Genomic DNA, 25,814 nt, shown 5'->3' on the forward strand with positions numbered 1-25,814 from the left:
TATGCCTTTGAATCTGTAGGAGGCACTGATAGAAATCACAGGTATGGGAGGAATGCGGAACGACAGGCCTTTGTGGTGGGGCTGGAGAGATGGGCCAGGCCCACAGGTTTGGCATTACTCCCAGTATAATACAACATGACTCACCTTTCTTAGGCTTAGAATTGGCCTTGCCTGAAGTTCAGTCCGTGGTGACTGTCTCTCTCTCTCTTTTTTAAATTGTAAGTTTATTATTTATTTTTAGTTTACAACTCTCAGTTTTGGGGTTCCAAACTTTCTCTCCCTCCCTCTCCTCCCCCCTCCCTGCCAAGACAGCCTGCAATCCAGTGTAGGTTCTACATTTACCTTCACATTGAACTTATTTACGTAAAAGTCCAGTTGTTATGACCAATGGAATAATCATGAGAAAGGAGAAACGAAACCAAAAAAGAAGGAAAAAGAGAGCAGATAGTTTGCCTCCATCTGCACTCAGACTCTGTAAGTCTTTCTCTGGATGTGCATGGCTTTTTCTGTCATGAGCCTTTTGGAGCTGTCTTTGAACCTTGCATTGATGAGAGGAGTCAAGTCTATCAAAGTTAGTCATTACTGATACTGTGTGTCTGTAATCGTGTGTAATGATCTCTTGGTTCTGCTCCCCTCACTCAGCATCAGTTCATATGAGTCTTTCCAGGTTATAATGAAGTCCGTCTGCTCCTCAATTCTCATACCACAACAGTGTTCCATCGTAATCACACACCACAATTTGCTTAGCCATTCCCCAATCGATGGGCATCCCTTCGATTTCCAATTCTTTGCCACCACAAAAAGAGCTGCTATAAATATTTTTGCACATACTGGGGTGACTATTTCTCTTGACCAGCAACCGTGAGGGTCTTCCCCCCCAGTTTGATTTTTTTTCTTTTTTCTCATGAAAGGGGCCATCCCTTGACTCACTTCTTGAATGGGCATTGCCTCACTCACAGTGAGAACCTGAAAAGGCCTTAGCCTGAAAGGGCCAGGGTCTCCCATTGCCTCCTAGGCCATCTCCAGTCATCCTGGTGAGTATCTGGCCACAGGACCCAGATGGCTCTGGAGGAGAAAGTGAGGCTGGTGACCTTGCACAGCCCTCCCTCACTCAAATAAGAGTCAACTGCAAGTCATGTCATCATTTCCCTGACGTCACGGTCCTCTTTGAAAATGAAGGACAAACACAACAACAACAAATCTGTGCTTGTATGCAAGGTCAAGCCATGGAATCCTCTGCCTGGAAGAGCTCGCAGTGAGGAGGATGGGCCTGAGTTCAAATTCTGTCTAGGACACTTATTAGCTATGTGACCCTGGGCAAGTCACTTAACCTGTCTCACACTCAGTTTGAAAAACTGAATGACTTCTTTTCTATGCCCATTCCTTCCTTCTTCCCTCCCTCCCTCCTTCCTCCTTTCCTTTTTTCCTTCCTTCCTTCCTTTCTTCATTCCATAAAATGGGATGATAATGAGATCGCCTACCTTGCAGGGTTGTCGTGAGGCTCAAATGAGATGATATTTAATTATAAAGCTGTTAGCAAACCTTCAATTTTTCTAGCACTTTATAGCTATGGTTATAGACATTAGTACCTGCTGTGCCACCTAGCTGATAACCCTAAATATATGGGTACCCTCCTTCCTCTTCTTTGTGGAGTTGGGGGGCTGTGGGGAAAGGAAGGAGAATATTGCTTTGAATGTGAGACTTTTTTGATGTGTTGGTTACCTTCTCTGACCTTGCTTTCTCTCTCTTTTAAAAAATCCTTTGTTATAAGGAAGGATGTGGAGGAGGGGGTTGCATCAACAACTCCTCTTTGTCAAAGACCCGATAACCACCAAGGGTGGTCAAGTTGGATTAATGCCTTTAGCATTAGATGCTGGTGGTTTTTGTGTTATTAGTTCTCTGCTGGATTCAGTGTTTAAGCCTCATTTACTGGAAAAGCCCCTAAGTCTAGCTTTGAAAAAAGTCCACTATGTAAATGAAAGTTAATAATTAAAGAGGAAAAAAAACCCTTGGCCAAATGAGGAACTGTTGTTTTCTCTTGGGGGTGGGGGTGGGGGTGGGAGAAAGAAGGGAAGATAACCTTTAATGAAAGGATATCAGTTGCATTTCTCTCTACTAGTCCTCAAAATGAGGCTACTTACCCATCCACTTGACAGAAACACATTCCAGTGGTAATAATCCAAGTGACAGAAAAGTATCATAACCTAGTCTGGGATTCCACACTGATGGGTGGTCTCCTGAGGTTGAACTGGAAGCCCTTTTCTGGGAGACTGAGGTGTTTACATGAGTCTTCTACTGAAATAGGGAACAAGGTGGGGTGGGGGGTGGCTGGCACCAGCCTCAGCAGCTATTTGGTCCTTTGCCAGAACGCTTAGGTGGAGCCCGTGGAGGAGGTCCGGTAGTTATAAAGGGCGGACCCCTCCACCTGCCCCTGCCCTCTTCCTCAAGCTGAAGTTAGGGTCTGCTTGTGCCGTTAAAATAGACTTTGTTATGAGCCTATCAGTGGAGAGAAGACTCAGAATCAGTCTTCAAGCACCGCATTTCTGGGCAGGTAACAGAGTTAAATTTCTTTCCTTTTCTTTTATTATCTTTTACAAGAAAGGTAGTGTGAGGTAGTGGGTAGAGAGCAAGCCTTGGAATCAGAAAGACCTGGATTGAGTCCTGCGTCTGACTCATCCTGGCCGCATGACCCTGGACAAGGTCCTTGACCTCTCAGTGCTGGGCAGCTCTTTTACTCCCTAAGAGGCCGATCTGCTTTAGGGGAGGAGTTTCTTCACCCTGGAGGTCTCTGTATCAATAAAAATCCAGGCTCCGGGGCTATTCCAGTCTTTATTCTTTGAGCCTAGAATGGCTTCTGACTTGTCCAAGGAGGCTTAATTCACTGATATCAGCTCTGTTTCGTGTCTCATACTGACAGTGGCTTGCACATAGTAGGCACTTACAAAATCCTACTTGATTGATTGATTATGGCATCTGAGGCCTCTTCTGATAAAATGCGAATGTATATATGTGTATGTGTATATGCATATTTGTATATTTTTAATAATCTGGGATGGAGCTGTCTCGTTTAGATAAATTGCTCTGAAATTGTTTTTGTCCTGTGTCATAGAAGAGGGGAAGAGGGGAAGAGGGGGGAAAAGAAACAAGCATTCATTAAGCACCTACTATGTACCAAACACTCTGCTAAGCATTTTACAAATCGTATCTCATTTGATCCTCACAAGAGCCTTGTAAGGTAAATGCTGCTATTATCCCCACTTTTACAGTTGGGGAAACTGAGGTAAACAGAGATTGTGGTGGGACAAGGTTGAAATTTAGAATTTTTGCATTATGGATACCCTTATTTCAAATTTGTTGGGTGCCCATCTGAGCTAACCTGGGAATGTCCATATGGTTTTATTTTCTTGGAGGGGGGAAGGCAGGGCAATTGGGGTTAAGTGACTTGCCCAAGGTCACACAGCTAGTGTGTCAAATGTCTGAGGTCGCATTTGAACTCAGGTCCTCCCGACTCCAGGGCCGGTGCTGTACTCACTGCACCACCTAGCTGCCCCATGTGATTTTTTTTTTTTTAAAGCACATTTTAAGAGAGCTGTAGGTCTCAAAGCGAGAGATAGTAAAGACTGAGGGGGAACATAGCCAAGGCCGAAATAAATGGGTTCTCACTGAAAGAGGAGGCCAGTAAGCAATGGATCAGAAAAGCAGAGGCTGGAACCAAATCATTAAAGCAGGCCACCGTCAGAAAAAGATGACCGAGGGTCTGCAAGCGCAGTGAGTCCAGAAAGCTCGTGAGGCCTGAGGCTGGATTTGGAAAGTCGCGGTGCTCAGTCCTAGGGAGGTAAGAGTCCCTTGGCATCGGCCCTGGCCAGATCGCTGCCGGGGGGTGGCTTCCATTCAGCGCGCCACTTTGAGGAAAGACATCGAGTTTCATCAGTCATTGGTGCAGGGAACCAAAAGATGTTTATCCCCAAGAAGAAATGTCCGCTAGAGATTAGCTTTGCTCAGCCTGAGGGCAGAACTGTTTGCAGCCCTTGTAAATTCCCAGAGGCTGATTTGAAGTTGAAAAACTTGCTGACACTTTTTCCAAAGTGGGATGGACTGCCTGGGCACGGTGGTGGGTCCCCTCTTCCTGGAGGTCTTCAAGCGAACGCTGAATGCTCACGTGTCCTTTCCATTCTGACATTCGGTGATTTCTTGATTCTGTCTATGAAAAATCAGGGCACTCCCTCCTTCTCTGGACGCTTGCCTTTGAGCTCAGGCACTCTGATAAATGAGGACTCCTTTACCAGGATTCTGGCTGGGATGGATGGGCATTGATTCGTTATCCCAGGGTGACTTCAAGAGGAAGCTTATAAAGAAAAGTTATTCATGCCACAGGGAGCTAAAGAAATCTGGCAAAGCTTTTGAGAGCTCGGAGTCGGCTCAGAGCATGATAAAGCATGAGAGGCAGACAGCTGCGGGTGGGGAAGAAGGCTTGATGCTTCCTCTCCAGAAAGGGATGTGGCAACGCCCAACTTCCCACCAGAGCCCTAGACTGGAAGCTGCCAAGCTCCAGCTTTTAACAGTTGGGGTATCAAAGTTAGATCGATGTTGCTACCCTCTCGATCTCTTAAATGCCAGACTTGGGAAGGACCTGGATTCAAATTCTGGCTCCACCACTTTCAGCCTGTGTGACCTTGACTTTATCTCTCTGGCCCCCAGTTATTTCATCTGTAAAATGAGGAGATTGGACTAAATGCTCACAAATGTCTCTTTTACCTCTGTGCTACAACTAGCTTAGAGTTGAGTCCCAAGTCATAGCAACTATTTAACAAGATTCCTCGATTTTTAATAATAAAGATATCATTAATGACATGTATATAATGAATAGCTGTGATTCCGTTGGCATAGGGAATGAGGAAAACCTTTCTACCAGTTCTGGGGCTGCACCTTCCTTGAAGTGCATAGTCTTTTTTTTTTTTTTGGAAGAGGGAGGTAAGGCAATCAGGGTTAAGTGACTTTCCTAAGGTCACACAGTAAGTGCCAAGTGTCTGAGGTCAAATTTGAACTCAGGTCCTCCTGATTTCAGGGCTGGTGCTCTATTCACTGCACCACCTAGCTGCCCCGAAGTGCATAGTCTTAAGGAGGTACCAGTGTGAGTCCGAGGGAGGACTTGAACCCAGGTTTTCCTGGCTCTAAGGCCAGCTCTCTAACCATTACACCATACTATCTTTCATGTCTGTATTTACGTATTAGTTTGTCCAGTGAGTAGATCTGAGCTCCTTGAGGGCAGGGTCTGTTTTGTTTTTCTCTCTTTATCTAATAATAACCAGTATTTATATAGTTTTAAGGTTTACAAAGTGCTTTACAAATATTAACTCATTTGATCTTCATAACAACCCTATGAGTTAGGTGTTATCATCATTATTCCCATTTGAGAGTTGGGGAGACTGAGGCAGGCAGCTGTTAAGAATCTTTTATTTTGGAGGGGGGAGGTGAGGCAATCAGGGTTAAGTGACTAGCTCAGGGTCACACAGCTAGTAAGTGGCAAGCGTCTGAGGTAGGATTTGAATTCAGATCTTCCTGACTCCAGGGCTCTAGTCACTACGCCCCCCTAGCTGCCCCAGATGTTAAGAATCTTACAGTTGCACAGTTCTTGGCACATAATAGATGCTTAATAAATGTTTATTGAAGCCAACTGAATTTAGTTCCACCAGTAATGATTATCATATAGTGACCACAATAATATAAGTGAAAAGAAACCAAACTCTTGGGCAATCCTAATAACCAGTGTTGGTCCTGAGGAGAGGCACGAATCTGCCCTGGTTTCTCCAAATTCCTCCTCTTCATTATTTCTTTTTTTAATTTATAATTTTTATTTTCACTTCCAAATTCTCTCCCTTCTTCCACCCCTCCCCCTCTCATTGAGAAGAGAAGACACTCTTCATCATTTGTAATCATGCAAGAATATTCTATTACATTCATATGCCAGTGTTCCACAATTCAACATCTGAGCACTTCCAGAGTCTTCTGTAATACACTGAACTGAAATCTCTTTGAAATGAGGGCTCAAGTGGCTGATACAGTGGAGTCAGCGATTTCGTAAATGTGGGATTATCATGTTCCAGAAGTGAGAAAATATCCCATTGCACATAATCTCCCTCCCCCAGTCCTCCATAGAAACAGGAGTCCAGGGATCTCTTTCTGCCCCCTTCAGCCTCTGGTTACATAGCATCTGCTGTGACTTTAGCCTCCCGGGGCCAAGAAAGCCTCCCCTTGTGTTCCCCGGGTCTCCACAAGCCAGCTCTGGTAGGAGCATTTATTATGGGCCACCATATGCAAGGCAAGAGATGGCCTGGCATGGTGGCCAGAAAGCGACCTCAGAGTTAGGAAGACCCGAATTGAGTCTGGCTCCCGATACATGGAAGCTGGGTGGCTCTGGACCTCTCATTTAACCTTGTTCAGGGTCTTGGTTCTCTAAGGCTATAAATTACAGAGTATGTGCATTGGTAGAGAGAGTTTCTTCCCCGAGTTCTCTGGACCAGTGAAAACACGAGTTTAGTCCAACAAAAATGTTTCTGGGCACTCAAAATCAAGTAAAATCAACCAGCATTTATTAAGCTCCTAGTGTCTGCGGTAAGTTAGCTGGTCAGCTAGCATTTATTGAATGCTTACAAAGTACCAATAAACCAGCTAGTCAATTAGCATTTATTAAGAGCTTGCTGTGTGCCAGTAAGTCAGTGAGTCAGCTAGCATTTATTAAGAGCCTACTGTGTGCCAAGCACTGTGCTAAATGCTGGAAATACAAATAAAGGCAAACCCCCCCAAAACCCCCAAACCAAGCCCTACTCTCCAGTCTCCTGGAGGAGATACCATGCAAAAAATAAGATATAGATAGGATAAATTGAGGGCAATCTCAGAGTGAAGGCAGTAAGATTAAGGAGGACTGGAAAAGGCTGTTTTTGGAAGGCAGGAATTTAGCTGAGACTTGAAGGAAGCCAGGAAGTTCAGTAAGGTGTAAAAAGGCTGGAAAGGTGGGAAGGAGCCGGATTATGACACACTTGGAATGCTAGAGTATCCTGGAGGTGATAGGGAATCACTGGAGTTTATTGAGTGGGGGGTAGCATGGGCGGACCTGCACTTTGGGAAAGTTGATTTGGTGGCTGAGTGGAGATGGTTTGGAGCAGGGAGAAACTTGAGGGGGCAGCCCCACCTGCAGGGGTGAGGTGATGAGGGCCTGCACCAGGGTGGGGGCAGGTGTCAGAGGAGAGAGGCTGCGAAGGTAGAAAGGACAGGACTTGGCCACTGATTAGATGAAAGAGAGGGAGAAGCCAAGGTCAGAATAGGGGGAAAAAGCCTCCACCCTCAAGGAATTTACATTTTGCTGGGCATCTACAGCATGGAAACAGAGCGTTAGGATTTGAACCCTGGCCCTATGACTCCAAATCCATTGTGCTTTCTCCTGTAACATGCTGCTTCTCTCTTCAGAGTGTTTTTAAATTGGGCCCTGGCTGTGCACCAGGAGATGGTAAACTTCAGTAGCTTTGATGTCTAGCTCTGTGTTTTTTTCTTTCAGAAATCAGTTATAAAACTGCTGGAAGAAGTCATAAAAATGGCCGGGATTCCTGATAACTTTTCAAAGTTAGGGGCCCTTTGGATCTTATATTCTAAATTATCGTGAGGTGCTAAGTGGGCTTGTGCCATGAGCTGGGCACATAGTGGGCACTTAATGAATGCTTAGTGATGACTCGACGGGGGCACTGTCCATCATCTTAGAATTCTACTCGGGGAGCTTGTGAAATTGGTTAAAATGCCATTCACTGAATTTTGGAGAAGGGGATACTTTTTGGTTTCTTTTCCTGTTCTTTTCTGGGTCATCCTATGCTGGGGAGTCTGTTGGCAGCTCTTGTAGTTGGGTGGGCAGTTCATGGACACAGTCCTTCAGTGTGTTGATCTTGAACAAACACTGCAGGTGGACAGTGAGGTGGGTCCAGAATGAATGGGAGGAGAGCTTACCTTTGGGGAATAGGTCAGTGCTCCCTGGAATAAAAAAAAACAAACAAACTTTAGTTCCAGTAACCTTTTGGTGATACAGTGTGACCACAGATATGGACCCCACCATAATTGTGAAGAGTCAGAGTGGTGGATGTCGAGCATCAGTAGGCTTCAGTGGTAAGAAAGATAGGTCAAGGACTCTCTGATCTTGTGGATATGGGTGTTCCCTTCTGTGGTTCAGATTTGAACTTTGGCTCGTTGATCGGATGCCAAGGTTAAGAGGCATTGAAAAGGGGTTTTTCTTTCACTAGCCGAGTTTCTTGACTCCTGCCCCAGCTGCCCCAGCTGCTTTGGCTGTGCCTGGAGGCCCAGGTGGCCCTGGCCATGCTCTGGGGCTTAGGAGTCCTGAACTTTAGAGCATGAAAAGAGCACGGAGGGCTCCTGGACCCTCAGCTCCCAGCTTGTGGTCTGGGGGTTGGGGATGGGAGGGAGGGCGCCATAAATAATATCTCACACATGTATCTTATAATTTAAAAATGCAGATGGAGCAGAAAGTCATAGATTCAGAACTGTAAGGGAGCTCAGGGCCATTCCAGCCAATCTCAGCAATGTTCAGCAAAGTGATGTGTCCAACATGGCAGATTTGAACCCAGCTCTTCTACATATGAATCCAGGGCTCTTTCCAGTGAGCCACACTGCCTTTATGTATTCATCTGTTTATTCACCTATTCATTCATTTATTTATTCATCCCTTTATTTCTTTACTCAAATAGTACTTTGTTTTTCCCCAGTTACCTATGCCACAGAAAAGTAGGTTTTTATCATTATGCATTTCCTCAGTCAGTACAATCAACAAGCATTTATTCCATACCTAGTATGTTCTAGGTGCCGGTATACAAATACAAAGTGAAACCATTTCTTTTGTGGCTTTTATTTAGTCGTCTTCAGTCGTGTCTGACTCTTCGTGGCCCCATTTGGCCTTTTCTTGGCAGATACTGGAGCAGTTTGCCATTTCCTTCTCCCTCTTATTTTCCAAATGAGGAAACTGAGGCAAACAGGGTTAAGTGACTTGCCCAGGGTCACACAGCTATTAAGTATCTAAAGTTAGATTTGAACTTGGGTCTTCCTGACTCCAGGCCCAATGCTTTATGCACTGTGCCAACGTAGCTGCCCAGGACCATCTCTGCCATTAGTAAATTACATTTTGAATGTTGAAAAGGTGTTTTTAGACTCTGGACCTCATCATTTGACTGAAATTGCTTTCTTCAAAATTATCAAAAGTGTTTTAATTGCTTAATCCAATGGTCTTTTCTCCATTCTTATGGACTTTTCTGCATCATTTGGCATCATTGATCTCCTCCTTCGGGATACTCTAGCCCAGGGGTGGGGAACTTACAGCCTCGAGACCACATGTGGCCCTCTAGGTCCTCAAGTGCAGCCCTTTGACTGAATCTAAACTTCATAGAACAAATCCCCTTCATAAAAGGGGTCTATCCTCTCTGGACTTTGCTCCTTACTCCTGGTTCTCTTCCTGCCTGCCTGATGCTCCTGTCTCCTTAGCTGGACCTTCCTTCAGGACACTGCATCCTTCAAGGCCTGCCCCCAGGCCATCGTTTTCTCTCTCTCTCTCCACCAGTTTGGCAATCTCATCTTCTCTGGTGGGCCCAACTGTCCTCTTCCTACCAGTGATTTCCAGATCTGTGTACCAGTCCTAACCTCTCTCCTGAGCTCCAGCCTTTCATCACCAGCTGCTTTTTGGTTATCTTAAGCTGGAGGTCCCCTTGGCCTATCAGACTCAATTCATCTTAAAAAGAACATCTCCCTCTCTTTCCTCTTTCTGTGAAGGCCCCATACCCTCACTGCCACCCAATCTCACCCCATCAGGGTCATCTTCACCTTCTCACTCTCACCCATTCAGCTTATCCACCCCAAGTTCTGTTTAGAAGCCATCGAGAGAGGAATTGGAGGCTTGGCTTGTGGAGGCTTTCTCTCTGAGAAAGGGAGGAGAGATAGAGGTTGCCAATGCCAGCTGGTTCAGGTCATGGGAAGGTTTCTGAAGGATGCAGGAGGCAGGAGCGGGTTTGTCTGTAAGCAGAAGGGAAGGAGTCATTGACCGGGAGAGTCTGAAAATGAGAGTGTGAATGGTAGAAGGTGCTGTCTGCCAGAGAAGACCAGAGGAGATGGGCACTGGGTGCAGGTGGAGGAAGGCACACCCCTGAGACCTGGTGGAGACAGAAAGGGAATCGGCATGTTCATGAAGAGGGTTTGGACTGCTGGTATAGGGAAACTCCCAGGTAAGGACAATCTCTCCACCTGTGGAGGTTAGCAACTGCTTTGTAACCCGTAGTCCTAGAGCAGAGGATCTTAATCTGGGGCGGTGAAGTTGCTTTATTATGATTATTTTGATACCTGTAATTCAACGTAACTGGTTTCCTTTGTAATTCTATATATTTTATTTTGTTCATTTAAGAACATTATTCTGGGAAGGGGTCCACTGGCTGTACTAGATTGTCAGAGAGGTCCATACCACTCAAAAGGTTAAGGAGCTGCAGAAAGACACCCACAGCATTGAGAGGTTGGGGACTTGCCCAGAGTCACACAGCTAGTAAGTGTCAGAGGCATGGCTTGAACCCAAGACTTTTAGCTCCCAAGATAGCGGACCCTATACTGCCTCTAGGCAGCTCTGAATAAGTAGTTCAGACAATTCCCTCCCAAAGAAATTCCCCCCTTCCTTAGACTCCAAGGCTCCAGCATGCAGGGGCATGTCTGGGTCCTAGGGAGATAGCACCTTGCTTTTCACAAAGACAGCCTTTTGCTAGGATGAGACCAGATGAGTCTTCCCACATTCTGGGGCAGGGGGTCCTTGGCCCTCGATTGGGGAAGCCTTGGAAGCAGCCCTGGGAATTCGGCCCAAGGGAGACGGCCCTTGAGCTGCCCTCCGCCAGCCTGGCCAGAGTGACCTCCATCCAGGTCTGATAAGCGTGTGGGCACAGAGATGCCAGATGGCCCAGCTGCTTCCTCTGTGACTCTGATTTCTGACACTTGCACTTCTGGACATCTTTGGCTCTAAGTGTTTCTACTTCTCCAGCCTCGAGGGTAAAGCTTGAAACTGTGCTTTTGGGGCGTGTGCATGCGTGTGCGTGTGTGCATGCGTGTGTATGTGTGTATGTACGTGCTTGTGCACGTGCGTGTGCGTGCGTGTGTGTGTGTGTGTGTGTGTGTGTGTGTGTGTGTGTGTGTGTGTGTACAAGACTTACAATCTTGAGACTAAAGTATCCCAGGGCCACAGATCTGTGACAATGATGATGTCTATGTGCATGAAGTGCTTTACATGCCTGATCCTATTAGATATGCACAACAACCCGGGGAGTTGGGGGCTATTATTACTATCATTGTCATGTTACAGATAAGGAAATTGAGGCTAGGAGGGATGAAGTGATGTGTCTAGGGCCATAGAGCTAGTAAGCGTCTGAGGCAGGATTGGAACTCAGGGCTTCCAAGCTCAAAGGGACTCGGCATGATGCAGTCTGCACAGATGAAGATGAGACTCAGGGAAATTAAGCAAGTTGTCCAAAGTCACCCACGTAGCAAGCGATGAAGCCAGTAAGCATTTATTAAGAGCCTACTATGTGCCAGGCATTGCACTAAGCCCTGAGCATATAGAGAAAGGCAAAAGACAGCCCTTCTCCTCCCAGAGCTTACAGTCTAAGGGGGGACAAACATCCACACTCTGCACAGATACGCCACTGACAGGCAGAAACAGGAAATAACCTACCGAGGGAGGGGCTGGCCAAGTCTTCCTACAGAAGGTGGGATTTTGGCCTAGAGCCGAAGGAGGCCTGGGAAACCGGGCCTCAGACTTGAAACCTTGTGCCCGTTTAGACTCCAGGTTACAAAGGCCGAGGCCTAATGCAATGATGTTTATCTGTGTGGGAAAGGTTGGTTTTTTTTTCCTGCTTCTCCTGATGATTCCTGGGAGACCTTGAACAGCCCAGCTTACTCCCAAGGGCTTTGCAACATCTTCAAAATGGGAGGAATCTTCAGGCTGGCCCTTCCCCCACTTCTGCCCTCCCTAGACCCTGGGAAGTCAGAAAAAGAGGGGCAGGGGCTGGGGCTGCCATTTGGGTGGGAAAGAATCCAAGCTTGGTCTCTGATGCCTATTGGCTTTTTAACCTTAAGCCTGGACATCTAGGAGGCCTCCAAGGTGGGGGCTACGGGAAGGATGCTGTTCCAAGAGCCTTAGGATCTGAGTTCAAATCCCACCTCTGATACTCAGAGCTGTGTGACCGTGGGCAAATCTCTTGGCCTCCGAGCCTCCTGGGATGGTTTGTCAGCCCTGCTTTGTCCCTATCCCTGGCATCCGGACTGAGGCTTGGATGTGACAGAAAAAGCTACTGGAAATGGGGCAGGGTACCTGTATCTATCCATGGCTGCACCCTTCTCCCCAGCCTGTGATTTCTGCATTTGTTTCATTTTATTTTGTGTCCGTGACAACTAACTGTGTATGGAATAGGTGCTTAATAAGTGCCAAGTGGAATGTACTGAGTAGGTGCTTAATAAATGCTGAGTGGAATGATGATCAGGAATCATAGATTTAGGGCTGACTCCCTCATTTTACAGGACCTAGGAAGGATAAATGACTTGGTCAAGGATGCACAGTGCTAAGTGGCAGGAGCTGGATTTGAACCCAGAACCTCTGACTCTAGATTCAGAATCCAATTAATCTCAATCCACAGAGTTACTTCATTTCAAATGAGATAATTTACCCAAAGTGCTTTGCAAATGCAGACCTTAAAGTGCTTTGTCAGTGTAATAAAAGCTGCTCTCCATCAAACCCTCTTCAACTCTTCCCTTCAAATAGAAAGGATAGGATGGGCATGTTCTTTTTTTAAAAGAATTTTAATTTTTATTTTCGGTTCCAAATTCTCTCCCTCCCTCCACCCCTTCCCTCAGCCACCGAGGAGGCAGGATGGGTATGTTCTAATAGCAAGTTGAATTTCCTGTTCTTGGTTACCAAGGCAACATCAATGGCTTCAAGCTTGCTCTTTCATTTACGTGAAATCATAATTTTCTGTGCTTCATTTATTCATTCTTGTCAAGCTCCTACTGTGTGCCAAACATGGGTGGGCTCATTCCCAGGCTTCCCAATTTTATGCAGATGCTGTTACAGCATCTTTTTTTTAGCTCACAGAAGTCAACAACTGTAGAGCCTTGGGATGTTATGAAACCACTTCGGGCTTTGGTTTCCTTTGCTTCATCCCAGAGTCGTTTCAACAATAGCACCGGCGGCTCACATGCATCTCTGGCTTGTGAAGGATTCCCCCTTCGGTTTTAGGCTCTTCCGAGCTAGATCGATGCTGTGAAATTGGACAGACAGCTGGCTCCCAGGGCCGTTGGTAGAGAATTCTGTATTAGAGGAAGAAGTCACATGGGCATGTGTGGATGGCCTCCTTGTGTGTTCCACCTTGACTGGGGGTGGCGGTGGGGGGCAGGGTAGGGAGCTGCCTCTCCAGAGTGCCTGGTAGCTGGTTTTATTTCTAGAGTTTTTATTAATTGAGGAAGGATGGCACAGGGGCCTCTGGCGGGGATGCTGCTCACTTCCAGGCTGGCTGTCCTTGAGTGTATGACATGATCTTTGTGGCGCTGGGTGGGCATGCCATGCATGTCACCTCTCAGGCCCCACCTGTAAAACAGAGGGGTGGATTCCATGGCCCTGGGGTTCCTCCTAGGGCTGATTGGGATCCATTTGCCTCCCTCAGCGGAGCCCTGGAGCTCATTCATCTGCTCCTTTGACCTACTCCCACCACCTGCTTTTCCACCTGGACTCCTCTCCAGATATGCCCATTACCCAATAAGGTGTTGGTTTCCAAAACTCGCACCTGCTCTGCTGCCGGGGAAACCTACGCACAATGTTTGGTTTTTCAGTAAAAATAACAAAACAATAAGGAAGTTATAGATATTTGAAAAGCTGTGCTTCTCCTGGCCTTGCATGGAATGTGAGCAGAGGCCTCTCCCCTTCCTGGGACTCTGTTCTCTCAAGGTTTAAAGACAGCCCCACCCAGCCTTTCTCTCTCCCTGCCAGTCTCAGGACTGGTACTGCCTGATTCCTGTCTCTTGTCCTTCTCCAGACCCCAGACTGAGGCTTTGGCAGGCCAAGACCCAAGCAGACCCAAACTCTGGGCCTGGATTCAAATCTTCCTCCCTCCCAGTCCCCATTTGGTCATTCTCTGCCTCCCTTTGGGCTCCACCAGTCACGGTTGACTCTGGATGCCCTGGGCTCCAGCCTTTCCTAGCTGTGGTTATAATGCTCTTTGTTGCTGTTCCCCAATAACTCTTTCCGGTCATTGGCCAGTGTGGGATGGGCCAGACCTGGGCACAAGGCAGAGCCTGGCATTGAGGCCAAGCCACTGGGGAAGCTTGGGATGGATCTAGACAGGAGAAAGTTCAGACAGGCCAATGGGGATTCTGGCTAATTCCCATGCCTGCGGTCCAGGGAGGAAGAAGGCAGGGCGTGAGGGACCAGGTGCAACATACCCTTGGAGCCATAGGATATGGAGTCAGGGACCCGGGCTGGAATCTCAACTTTGCTTCTTGCCAGCTAGCTATGATCTTAGGAAAATCACGTCAAATCCCTGGGCCCCTCTTTCCTCGTCTGTCAAATGAAAGCATTGGGTTAAATGACCTCTAAGGTGCTGTCTAGTCTGTGAGCCAGGGTGGTAGGAGATATTGGTCAAGTCATTTAACTTTTTTGTGCCTCAGTTTCTTCATCTGTCAAATGAAAGAACTTGAAGGAGCTAGTCTCTGAGGCCTCTTAAAGTCCTAGATCTAGGTTCCTATGATGCTACCCCCACCCCCCTCCCCAGGAAATGGGACCCCAAGAAGAGATGCTGTCCTTTAGACTGAAGGCCCCAGGGGACTTAGTTACCATCTGGCAGGCACTTTGGGACGTGATCAACCCTCCCAGCCTCCTTGTGCCATGCCTCCTCCCCCCAGTTCTCCCAAGGATCCAAGGATCTGGGCCTGCCATTGCTGGGCCTTCCTGGAGGACACTTCTCTGGCTGATGGTGCTGGTAGGGGGAGCCCCCAGAGAACAGGGACTGATTTCCTTGTGCATTTGTATCTTCAGTCCAGCACACAGTAGGAGCTTCATAAATGCTTCCTTGATTGAAAATTAGTTATGGCTCTGCTATGTAGCCACCAGTCGATGACATCAGTGTGGTTCCCAAGGACTTAGCACGTCTTCTCCTGTTTTTCAGATTCCCATTGATCGGGCAAAGATCTGAAGATGTTTCCGGAGGAGAAGAAAACAGTAAGTCCTTTCTATCATGAAATAGTCTACAGGGAGACCTTTCGTGAGGCTCCACAGGCTGTTCTCACCTGCAAGGCAGGGGGTACATGGGGAACAATGCCAGGGTTGGGGTCCAAGCATCTGGGTTCAAGTCCTGCTGCCAGCATGCCCAGAGACAAATCACTGAAGCTCTTTGGGTCTCCCGTTGTTCATCTGTTTGATGAGGGCATTGGACTCGATGACCAGGGTAAAAACAAGGGACCTCGGCCCCCAGGCTGTCCCATGCCTTCTCTCACGTTTTGCACCTGGCCTGGCATTGGTATCTCCTTTATTGCTGCAGTAAATCCAGGATGTGGAGTCAGAGGACCTGGGTTCAAATGCGGCCTCTTACACTGACTGCCTATGTGACCTGGGCAGACAACTCCACCTTTCTGGCAGGCTTTTCATCAGTAGAATAATCTAGATGGGCTCCGAGGCTCCTTCCAGCTCGACCTCTGGGCACCTGTGACCCACAGGACCCTAGACAAGCTCCATCACCTCTCTGGATCTCACTTGGCTTATCTGTGAAGTGGGGGCCTGGACTGAATGCTCTCTGAGGTCCCTTCCAGTTTCCAGGCTGTGATTCTTTTACATTTCTTAGGTTCTTGCAGGTGGTGTTTGTTTCCAAAGCACTTTACTCATAATAGCCCGGTAAGGTCATATTACCTTGAGGATTCTCTCCGTTTTAAAGGTGAAGAGACTGTGGCTCAGAGAAATCAAGCGCCTTGGGATCTCAGATGCAGAGCAGGGAGGGCCCTCAGAGGGTGTCTAGTCCAGTGTCCAGCTTTAAGTGATGAGGAAACCGAACCGAGGCCCTGGGATGCCGTGGATTGCCCGAGATCAGGTCGATGGTCAGTGCCAAAAAGCAGGATTCGCACTCACATCCATCCACTCTTGAATCTGTGACTTTGAATGAGTAATTTCCCCTGTCTAAGCCTCATCTGCCAAGGGGGGAGCTGAGCTCAGTCCTCTTCAAAGGCCTGTCCAGCTCTCATTCCTGGGGTTCTAAGTAACTCCCTCCCTGCCAGGCTTCACTTCCCTTACCTGTAAAATGGGCCAGTGATGATACTTGCTAGCATTGCTATAACGCTGTGATTTCTTTAATATAATTTCTATAATGACTTAAAATGATCAAAGAAATTGAGGCCAATTCCCTGGTAATGGGTGGGTTTCTAAGGCAGGACTTGGAGTCAGAAAGTCCTGAGTTCAAATCCAGAACTCCATCAACGATGCCTTGGGGAGGCCCCTCCCAACTCCCAGTGCTTCCGTGCTCACCTAGGAGCCTCGTGGTAACTAAGCACCCCTGGCTTCCCATAATACAGCTCCTTGTTGCTCCTTCCTGACCAAAACTGCCGCAAGCCCCCTCCTGGCTGGTTTTAAGTCCTCTTAAGTGTCTACTTCTCCAAATTAAATCTTCCATTTTTAATAACAATTTGCATGTGTGGGTGAAGTCCCCAGAGAACAGCTGCAATGGGAAGTCACCTTACCATTAGTGAAGTTTCTTACAGCCTAAAATAGGAGAGATACTTTCCCACCCACCGTGCCCATGCCTCCATTTCAGCCCAGATGAAGGCAGGGTGAGTGAGATCTGGATGGAAGCCCCTGTGCCTGCTGGAGAGCGGGCTGCAGGCTGGGGTTGGCTTGGCCTAAAGCACTTCTGTATTCTCCCAATCTCCTCCATTCAGGCTGAGTTTAGCCCACCCTTCTCTCAGGCCTCCCAGTGCCCTGGGAGCAAGACCCCTGGGCCATCCACTGGGCAATGCCAGGCTGGAAATTTGGCCCTTTCATTTCCCCTTTGGAGGGTGGGGGCAGGGGACCACTTCAGCTTGCCTTGGTAAAACAGCTTTATTGCCTTAATATATTTAGGGAGAGGAGTGAAAGGTTGGGCCAGAGCCTCCCGCCCCGCACCCAGAGCATTGGTTCTCCTCCCCTCGAGAATGGTGTGGGGGCTGATGGAGCCTCCCATTAATGCGCCTTGGCCGAGGGCCTCAGCCAGATGAGAATGCATTCAGCCTCATCCAGGCGTGAAGCTTTAATTTACAATTAAAATATTATGGGCACATATTTTAATAAAGATGATTCATGGGACCAGACTGAATCCACCCTCCCAGTGATGGAGATGCAGCCAGGAATCTGAGGGGGTTGGAGCAGGTCTCTGAGTGGCAGATGAGCTTCTGATGGAGGCTTTTGTGCAGGAGGGTGGGGGGGGGGGTTTAATCTAGAATCCAGGGTCCGAGAGGACCAGCTTGAGCGTTTCTGTTTGGCTCAGGAGCCTGGGGCTGCCAGGGAGAGGTGGTTTCATTTGGGTTTGGACTCGGTTGTTTCTCCAGGACAGTTGCTTTTATTAAGTTACTTTTGCAGGGCTTTAGTTATTATATTATTTTTACCTGTGATTTCCTTGGTAAGGAGCCTCCCTCTGCTATGATGATAATAATAGCTAACATTCCTAAAGTGCCTACTATGTGCCAGGCACTGTGCTGAGAGTTTTATGATCATTATTTCATTGGATCCTCGTAATAACCCTGAGAGGCAGGTGCTATTATTATCCGTGTTTTACAGATGAGGAAACTGAGGCAAATAGAGGTTAAATGTCTTGCCCAAGGTCACATAGCTAGGAAGTATCTTCAGTTGGATTTGAACTCAGGGTTTCCTGACTCCAGGCCACTGGGCCACCTAGCTGCGCCAAACAGTTCTGATCGCCAAGATAGCTACAACATCCTGAGAAGGTTCTGCCTTAAATACTATGTCCTCATCAGTAATTGGTGCATCAGTCACTTGGGGGATAAGGTGGTTTCTGCATTGGGATAAAGCAAGGTAGGCATTGAGGCATCCACCGTCATTAACACTTTAGTCTAAATTTAGCGAGATCCTTTCCATGTGAATCTGAGTGCAGGCCCTGCTTGGGGGAAGACAGGCAGGCTAAGGGGAGAAGGACGAGGCGTGAAATCTGGGGAAAGAAAGGTTTGCAAGTGGTGGGCAAGACTTGGTGAAGGCTGCTGTCCCCTGGGCTATTTCTGACTCTAAGCATCATAATATTTTAGCCCTGATTGGACTGACAATCTAGAATTTGGGCAGAAGAGGAGATGTAATAAAGGGGGCATGAAAACTTTTGAGCAGTATCTGAAAAGCTGTCATATGGAAGCAGATTAGCAGTGTTCTGTTGGACCCCAGGAGGCAGAACTGAGAGCAGCGCTTGGAAAACAGAAAGGCAGCGTTTGGCCCAATTTAAGGGAAAACTTCCTAACAATTTGGGCTTTCTAATTAACTAGGACAGGTAGTGAGTTCCTCATCCCTGGAGGTCTTTAAGCAAAGAGGAGGTTGTAGAGGGGGTGGGGCTGGGCTCCTGTTCAGGTCTGGATCGGCCTTGATGGCCTCTGAGATTGTGTAATTCTGTGCCAACATGAAGCAAGTGTGAGGACCTGGTAGGTGGTGCTTCCTGGGAGGCAGCCAGCCTGGAACCTCTGAGTAAGGAGACCACATGGGAGCTTTCCAAGACACAAAGTTTCCTTCCTTGCTTTCCATCCTATGCCTCGTGATACTGAGGATTCTAAAGGGCAATGACCAGAGTTCTTCCATCCTCTGAGCTTCATTCCCACAGTTCCTGCTGTTTTCCCCATCCTCGCCCCCCAAATCATTTTTCCCATTTGAGAATTTATTTCTTTAGCAGATAAACTTAACCTAGGTGGAAAAATAAAGCCAACCCAAACACAGCATTTCACAGGAAAGTTACCAGGCTTGTAAGAATGTCAGGATCATCGAGAGAGTTATTTCGGTTTGTTCGTGGACCTTTGGAAATTAGGAACTTAACAAGGGTCAGCAAAATGCCCAGGACTCCAGGGAGTGTGTGGTGTCATTGTGCTGCCTATAATCCACCATCCCCCGCCTGTGGCTCTGGTCCAGGCTTGCCAATGTCACATTTGGTCATTGTAGTTTCACAGCATCAGTTTCAGTTTTGGGGGGTGGTTCTTTCCATTTCCATTGTTGTAGGTAACCTGTCTGTTTCCTCCCCCTGCATCAGTTCATGTAAGTCTTCTTATGCTTCTCAGCAATCTCATTTCTTACAGCGCAGTCATATTCCACAGAGCTTGGTTAACCATCCTCTATTTCATGGGCATCTGCTTTCTTTCTGGTTATACTGTCCCTGGCCTGCCATGAATATTAGCGGGTCCAGCCAAAGTGCTGGGAGCCTTCCTGTTGTTCTGCAGACATGGCGGATGCAGGCAGAAAACATGGACTGGCTGTCAATTCTCCCTTTCCCCCTCCCCCTCTCCTTTCTCTCTCTATCTGGTTGGCCTGTCTTCTTTTCTCCCCTTGCTCATTCCTTCAAAGGCATCCTTTGCTCCTCTTCTCATTCATTCATTTGTTCATTCAGTAAACATTTATTAAAAATTCCTACTGTGCACTAGGTGCTTTGCTAAGTGCTGGAGATACATAAAGGCAGCCCCTGCCCTCAGGAAGCTTCCTTAACTATAACGCATTTCAGGGTGCCTATCATGCCCTTCTCCATTTTTTTTGTTTTTTTTTGGGGGGGTGAACCCAAGGATAAACCATGGGATTCCATTTCTCCTGTTCTTGGCCATAAAATAGCTCTGGAAGATTGATATATAAAAAGATATGCCTGCGTTCCATGGAGAAACTTGGGGTCGTTAAGAGATGAAGACAGCTTCGCCAAAGCAATCCAGCTGGCCCTCCCTTCCACTCTTCACCCCAGGACTCAGCAGCTTCGTTCATCTGCTGCCTCTGTCCAGTCAAATCAATCAGGAAGCATTTGTTAAGCCTGTGCCACGTGCTGGGTATACAGAGACCACAGTGAAACCTAGCTTGTTGGCTGAGACATCCTGCACACATTGGAGATGTTTTCCTTAAGTATGTTTTGGGGAAAGCCCCTAGTCCTGGAGGTGATTATGTAGAGCTTCTTGGAGAACAGCTTGTTTGGTTTATGTTTGTTTGCATGTCTCTTCCATTAGATGTTAAGCTCCTTGAGGGCAGGGACTGTCTTTTGCCTCTTTTTGTATCCCCAGCATTTAGCACAGTATCTGGCACGTAGTAGGATGGATTCATTATTCATTTGATCTGAGCCTAGAAGGGGCTCCAATTGGCCGAGGCGGGGAGGGAGAGCACCCCACTGTGGAAATCACATATGCCTGAAGCATTTCATTCCATTAGACAGATATTTCTTTTGCCCTTTTTTGTGAACTTCCTTCTTAACTATTTCTAAGCACCTTTAAAATGAATCTTAATTATATAAGAAAAGTCATTAAACTGTTCATACTTTTTGCCCCATAGATTTCCTTAATAAATGTATTCCCCAAGGAGAAAAATGACAGAAAGAAAGATTCTATCTATAATGAAATATTCATCATGCTGCACTTTGTAGTTTCAGAAAAAACAAAACTCAAAACTGCCAACACAATTGGTGCCTAGGGACTTGGGTGTGGCTGAGCCTGTACCTGGCCTGATGCCTTCCCACTGGGTCGGGGAGGGCAGAGAAGAACAAGAGCCCCAAAATGAATGAAGGAGAGAATCTGGCCAGAAAATACTGGGTGGATGGAATGTGTACAGATATCTTCTGTGAATAAAAAGGGCACTTAGTAGGTGTTTGGCTTGATGGACATGATGGAAGAGCCCAATGGTGCAGCAGAAGGGGCACTAGATTTGAAGGAAGAGGATGTGGGTTCGAATCCTTGCTTTGCTACTTCCTACCTATGTGACCTTGGCAAGGCACAACCTCTACAGGACTGTTTCTTTATTTGTAAAATGAAGTGATTGGCCCAGGTGCGCTCTGGGGTCCTCCCTTCTGTCTCTAGGAGACTTGTATTATTGTTTCTTTCTCTCTCTAGCACTGGCACATAGTAAAGTGTTTAATTAATGTTTGTTAATTAGTGCTTGTTGATTGCTTGGCTGAATTCTGTGAAAAGTATTATGTTATAAGAAAGGATGAGGGGCAGGCATAGAGCAGAGCATAGAGTTGGCCTCAGGACCAGGAAGAGCTGGGTTCAAGTCATGTAATGACTGTTAGTCATAGAGTCAACAAACATTTATTAATTTATTATTATTAATAATAAATAAACAAAATACTTATTATTAAATTTTATGAAGTGCTTACTGGGTGCCAGGCTGTGTGGCCCCTTAGTGACCTGGGCAGCTTTCCAGGACTCTTAAGTTTCAGAGTAGGTACAACTCTGCATTGGTAAAGGAAATTTCTTTACCTGGAGTTCCCTGCACTAAGGAAATCTCGAGTCCAGACAGAAAAAGAGGAAGATGAATAATTCAGAGAACCATGGGGAAACTCCATCAAGTGATGGAGAACGAGGACAGTAGAGCTAGGGCAGACACAACTCTAGGGACTCTGCTGAATTGAATAACTGACCTTGGTCCTGGAAATCTGATGAGGAAGGTAGCAAGCTTGTCTCCTCTAACTCAGGGTGGGGGGCTAGGGATGTGGAATGCGGTATACACGAGGTGACCCAGACACTGTACTGCTTGGCTTCAATTAAATGATTTCTTTTATTAGAGGGGAGGGTTCAGTCAGGGGAAGCAGATGAAGGAGTCCAGAGGAAACATAAAAAGGGCATAAAATCAGAGATTGACAATGGAGCGTTTAAAAACAATGAATCTCGCTTAGTTCCTGCTTTGTGGCAGCCCGGCATTTTCTGGGCTTCCTTGGGTTGGTATCTTAGGGTTTCAGTTCCACAGCCTCTCCCTACTTGCCTCATGCCCCATATGGCTCTAAATCTGTTTCCTTCCCTAAATTCAACTGGCCAACAGGAACCAACGAAGAATTTCTCCCAGTGGGCACTTTAGGTTCCTAATTACTCACCCATAAAGGACACCTGTTGGAAGGAAAACTTGGGCTTGCTGTAGAGCTAGATTCTGTTTTGGAGGCTGAATTTGATTTGGGGGTGAAAGGAACAGGGCCCTGGGAATTCAGGAGTGGGAGAAGCTCTTTAGATAGCCTTGTCGGGGATGGAATAGATTAAAAATGCAGAATAAAAGGGGGAGGAGGGAGTGAGGGTGAAACAAAACCAATTTCTGCCTGTCTGGTCAAAGACGTGAATCTTGTCTAGACCCTTGTCACATCTAGGCAGGCCACTCTCCCATCTCTCTGACTGGTCTTTGTGCTCACCCTTGTGACAACCTCAGGAGATAAGTCTTTTTTCCCAATCACAGTTTTTCCAGCAGAGCTGGCATTTGTATAGCATTTTAAGGTTTGCATAGTGCTTTATATATGTTAATGTTTAGATACTGTTATTATCCCCATTTTTAGGAGACTGAGGGTGAGCTTAAGTGATTTTCATAGGGTCGCACAGAGAGTAAATATTTCAGGTGGGATTTGAACTCGTGTCTTTCTGATTCCAAGTCCAGCCCTCTAGCCTCTATCTCATGAGAGAGCCTGGATATGCTACTAGTGTGGGCTCTGCCCCAGGAAGCTGACATGGGTAAGTGCTTTCTCTCCTTGGGAAGCAACTCATGTCTTGCTCCTAGCTGATTGGCAGTGCAGGCAGTCTTACCCTCAAGGTCTTATCCATTAGGGTCCTGTCACCCTGGTGCCATTCATTGATCCATATCCCCCAAAAGCCTCCCAGGCCCATGCGCTGGTTCTCTGAGGACTGGCTGTCTCCTCTCCTAGAGTATTAGCATCTGGGGTCAGCCTGCCCTCTATGGTGCCAGCTCCTGCCTGGATTGGCCCTAGGCACCAGAATTCCTAGTTTCAGGGCCAAAAAAGCCTGTGTGTTACTGCAAACGTGACAGGTTGGATGCATTGAGAGGATGCTGACATGATTCTATAGGGGCCAGATAAGAGGCCATGCTATGGCAGGAGAACCCTGGACTGTGGGACAGAGACTCAGGTTTGAATTTTGGCTCATCTGCTTCCTTACTGTTTGGCCTCAAACAAGTCCCTTGATCTCATTGGGCTTGCCTCAGTTTCCCCATTTATAAAGTGAGGCAGTGGGATTAGATGGTCTCATTTGACAGCTTTGTGGACATTGAACAACTATTTGTCAGGGATGTGGTGGGAGGAGATTCCTGGTCAGGTAGAGGTGGACTCCTTGACTTTTGAGGTTCCATCTAATTCCGAGATTCCCTGAAGGACCCTAAGGTCCCTTCCAGATATAAATCCCCAAACCTCCCGAGAACGAGTAAAATCCTCCAGTACTATGCAAGCTCCTTGAGGGCAGGGACCAGTTCATTTGGCTCCCCAGAGTTTCAAAGTGTCTGGCACCCAGTAGGTGCGTAATAAACATTTGTCAATTGATTGAGAGACTCCAGACAAAACTCTTCTAATCCACTATTCCTATCTGTGTGCCTTTGCCCAGACTACCCCCATGCCTGGAATGTGCTTCTTCTGACCCTCCTAAGCCCTCACTCCCTTCAGAGCTCATCCTAAGATGTCTCCCTCAAGATGTTTCCTGATGTTCCAGTGGTTAGTGCTCCCCACCCCCCAAATTACTTTATCTTTCTTTATATATAGGGTCTTAGTGAAGTTAAGCTTTAATAGCTTAAAATGACTGTATTTATGTACCTCTCCAGTCATGCTGTCAGGCTTCAGAGCAATGTCATTTCCACAAGGACAGGGCCTGCTTCCTTTTTCCTTTGGTCTGTAGTGCCTGGCTTCATAAGTGCTTGTTAAATCAAGTTTGCCAGAGATTGTCTGATGAGAATCACAGCCTGAAGAAGAAGTCTTTTAAATAAGAAAACATTTGGTGCAAGGATGAAAACCCACCTTTTTCTGCATTCTGTCATCTCTTTTTCTTACCTTGGGGAAAGATGGATCAGAAAAAGGTTCCTGTGAAGATTCACTTGTTCGCTAGCAGTGAAGTTGAGATTGTGCCATAAAATGTCATCCTGGGACAACATCCAGGAATATCTTATAGCCTCTAGTCAAGCTTTTCTTAGCAACTGGGATCCTTCAGTTTCAATATCTAATTTCAGGAACACTGTTGCAAAGCCTTCTAAATTAGATTCATAATTAATCAAAAATAAAAGTGCGGTGGAATGGATTCTGGACTTGACATAAGGGGACTTCGATTTGAAACTTACCTCTCTTTCTTGCTACCTGTGTGTGACTTACCAAGCTTCATCATCTGTAGAATAAGGGAATTAATTGGTCCAGGTGTCTCCCACTTCTCCTTTGAGCTTTCCATCTGTTAACCTGTGAGTCCAGGGAAAGGTTTGTTTTTTACCATCCACACAGGAAAACCAAGTGGATGAAGAACCCCCGTTCCAGTCTTTGACATATCACTGGCCAGACAATCCAAAGGCTGTTTCATCATATGCCTTGGGCAAGCACTGCCCAAGATTTATACAGAAGGAGGAGAATGTGATGAGTTGTCTTTAAGAAACTGTAACGTGCTCTTAAGGACCCCAGCCTTGGTGGCTGAGTGTAGGATGACCTGGAATGGTGAGACTTAAGGAAATGAGGGTCTTCACTAGACTGGTAACTGCAGGAGTGGAGAGAAGAGGATGTATCTCAGAGATGTCATGAAGGTAGAAAAAACAAGGTTTATCAGCTGGCCAGCTGACCACCAGAGAGGGCAAGGAGTCCAGGAGATTCTAGGCTGGAATGACTGGGAGGCTGAAGGTGCCTTCAGTATTAACAGGAAGTTTGGAAAGAGAGGGAGTTTGGAGGGGAAAGAGAATGAGTTGTGTTTTGGAAATGGTGAGTTTGAGATGCCGATGGGACATTCAGTTAGGATGTCACATGTAGGGACTCCATTGATGTTAAGAGAAGGGGTGGGGGGCTCCCAGCATACTGGTGGACCCCTGTGGGAAGTGTGGGTGACAATTCCACAGCTTAGAACATGAATGGATTGTGATCCATGTTAGGGAGAGTAGTTATATAGACAAGGTCTTTATTGAAGCATCAGTGTGCAGAGGAGAAAAGACAAAGCTAAGTAAAGGTCTGAATAGGAAAAGTCAGAAGGCAAGTATAATATCATGGAGAATTAATGTAATGATTTCTAGTTTAGAAAGCACCCGACTTTCATTATCTGAGAGAATACAAGATCCCTGAGGGCCCCAGCTCCCAGCCCAGTGCCTGGTACCTAGGAGATCCTCCATATAAATGTCTGTTGATTCACCTACCAATTGATCTCATTTGAGCCTCCTAGCCCAGTGAAGTTGGTGGTAGACACATGTTGCCCCTGTTTAATGCATGAAGGAATTGGACCTTGGAGAAATGGCTTCTCGAAGCCCACGCAGTTGGTTAATCAGCAGCCAGCTGGCCTCCTAGTGACCGTCGAGGGAACCTGATTTCAAGCCCTGCCCTCCCTCATCCAGCATTCCCTCCCTGCTCCCATGCCTGTCTTTGGGAGGGCTGGAGGGAAAGGGTTAATTCTAGTCATCCCGTGCCGCCTTCTTTCATCGCTGATTTCTCGTTAGGCCCGAGAAATCATTAAAATGTTTAATAAGATTATTAAACTGATTGAGTGCATCAGCTGCTCGGACCATTTCTGCCAGAAATCCACGTGATCCTGCAGCAGAGAATGTCGCAGAGAGGAGGTTCTGGGCTGCA

At 46.8% G+C, this 25,814-nt stretch overlaps 1 protein-coding gene across 5 annotated transcripts in view; it reads left to right on the forward strand.

Moving 5' to 3' along the window:
- The window catches only part of SNX10 (sorting nexin 10), a 63,449-nt gene that overhangs the window by 14,528 nt on the left and 23,107 nt on the right, over nucleotides 1-25,814 (forward strand). For 2 of the 5 annotated variants that reach the window (XM_036761595.1, XM_036761599.1), the window contains exons 1-2: nucleotides 2,428-2,551; nucleotides 15,228-15,280. In XM_036761595.1, coding sequence (XP_036617490.1) covers nucleotides 15,257-15,280 — 24 coding nt within the window. In that variant the 5' untranslated portion in view covers nucleotides 2,428-2,551; nucleotides 15,228-15,256. Of the gene's footprint in view, nucleotides 1-2,427; nucleotides 2,552-8,061; nucleotides 8,149-15,227; nucleotides 15,281-25,814 lie in introns of those variants that run through there. The other 3 variants (XM_036761598.1, XM_036761594.1, XM_036761596.1) reach the window with 2 other exon arrangements.

The sequence above is a fragment of the Trichosurus vulpecula genome, chromosome 5 (genome assembly GCF_011100635.1).
Source record: "Trichosurus vulpecula isolate mTriVul1 chromosome 5, mTriVul1.pri, whole genome shotgun sequence".
NCBI lineage: Eukaryota > Metazoa > Chordata > Mammalia > Diprotodontia > Phalangeridae > Trichosurus > Trichosurus vulpecula.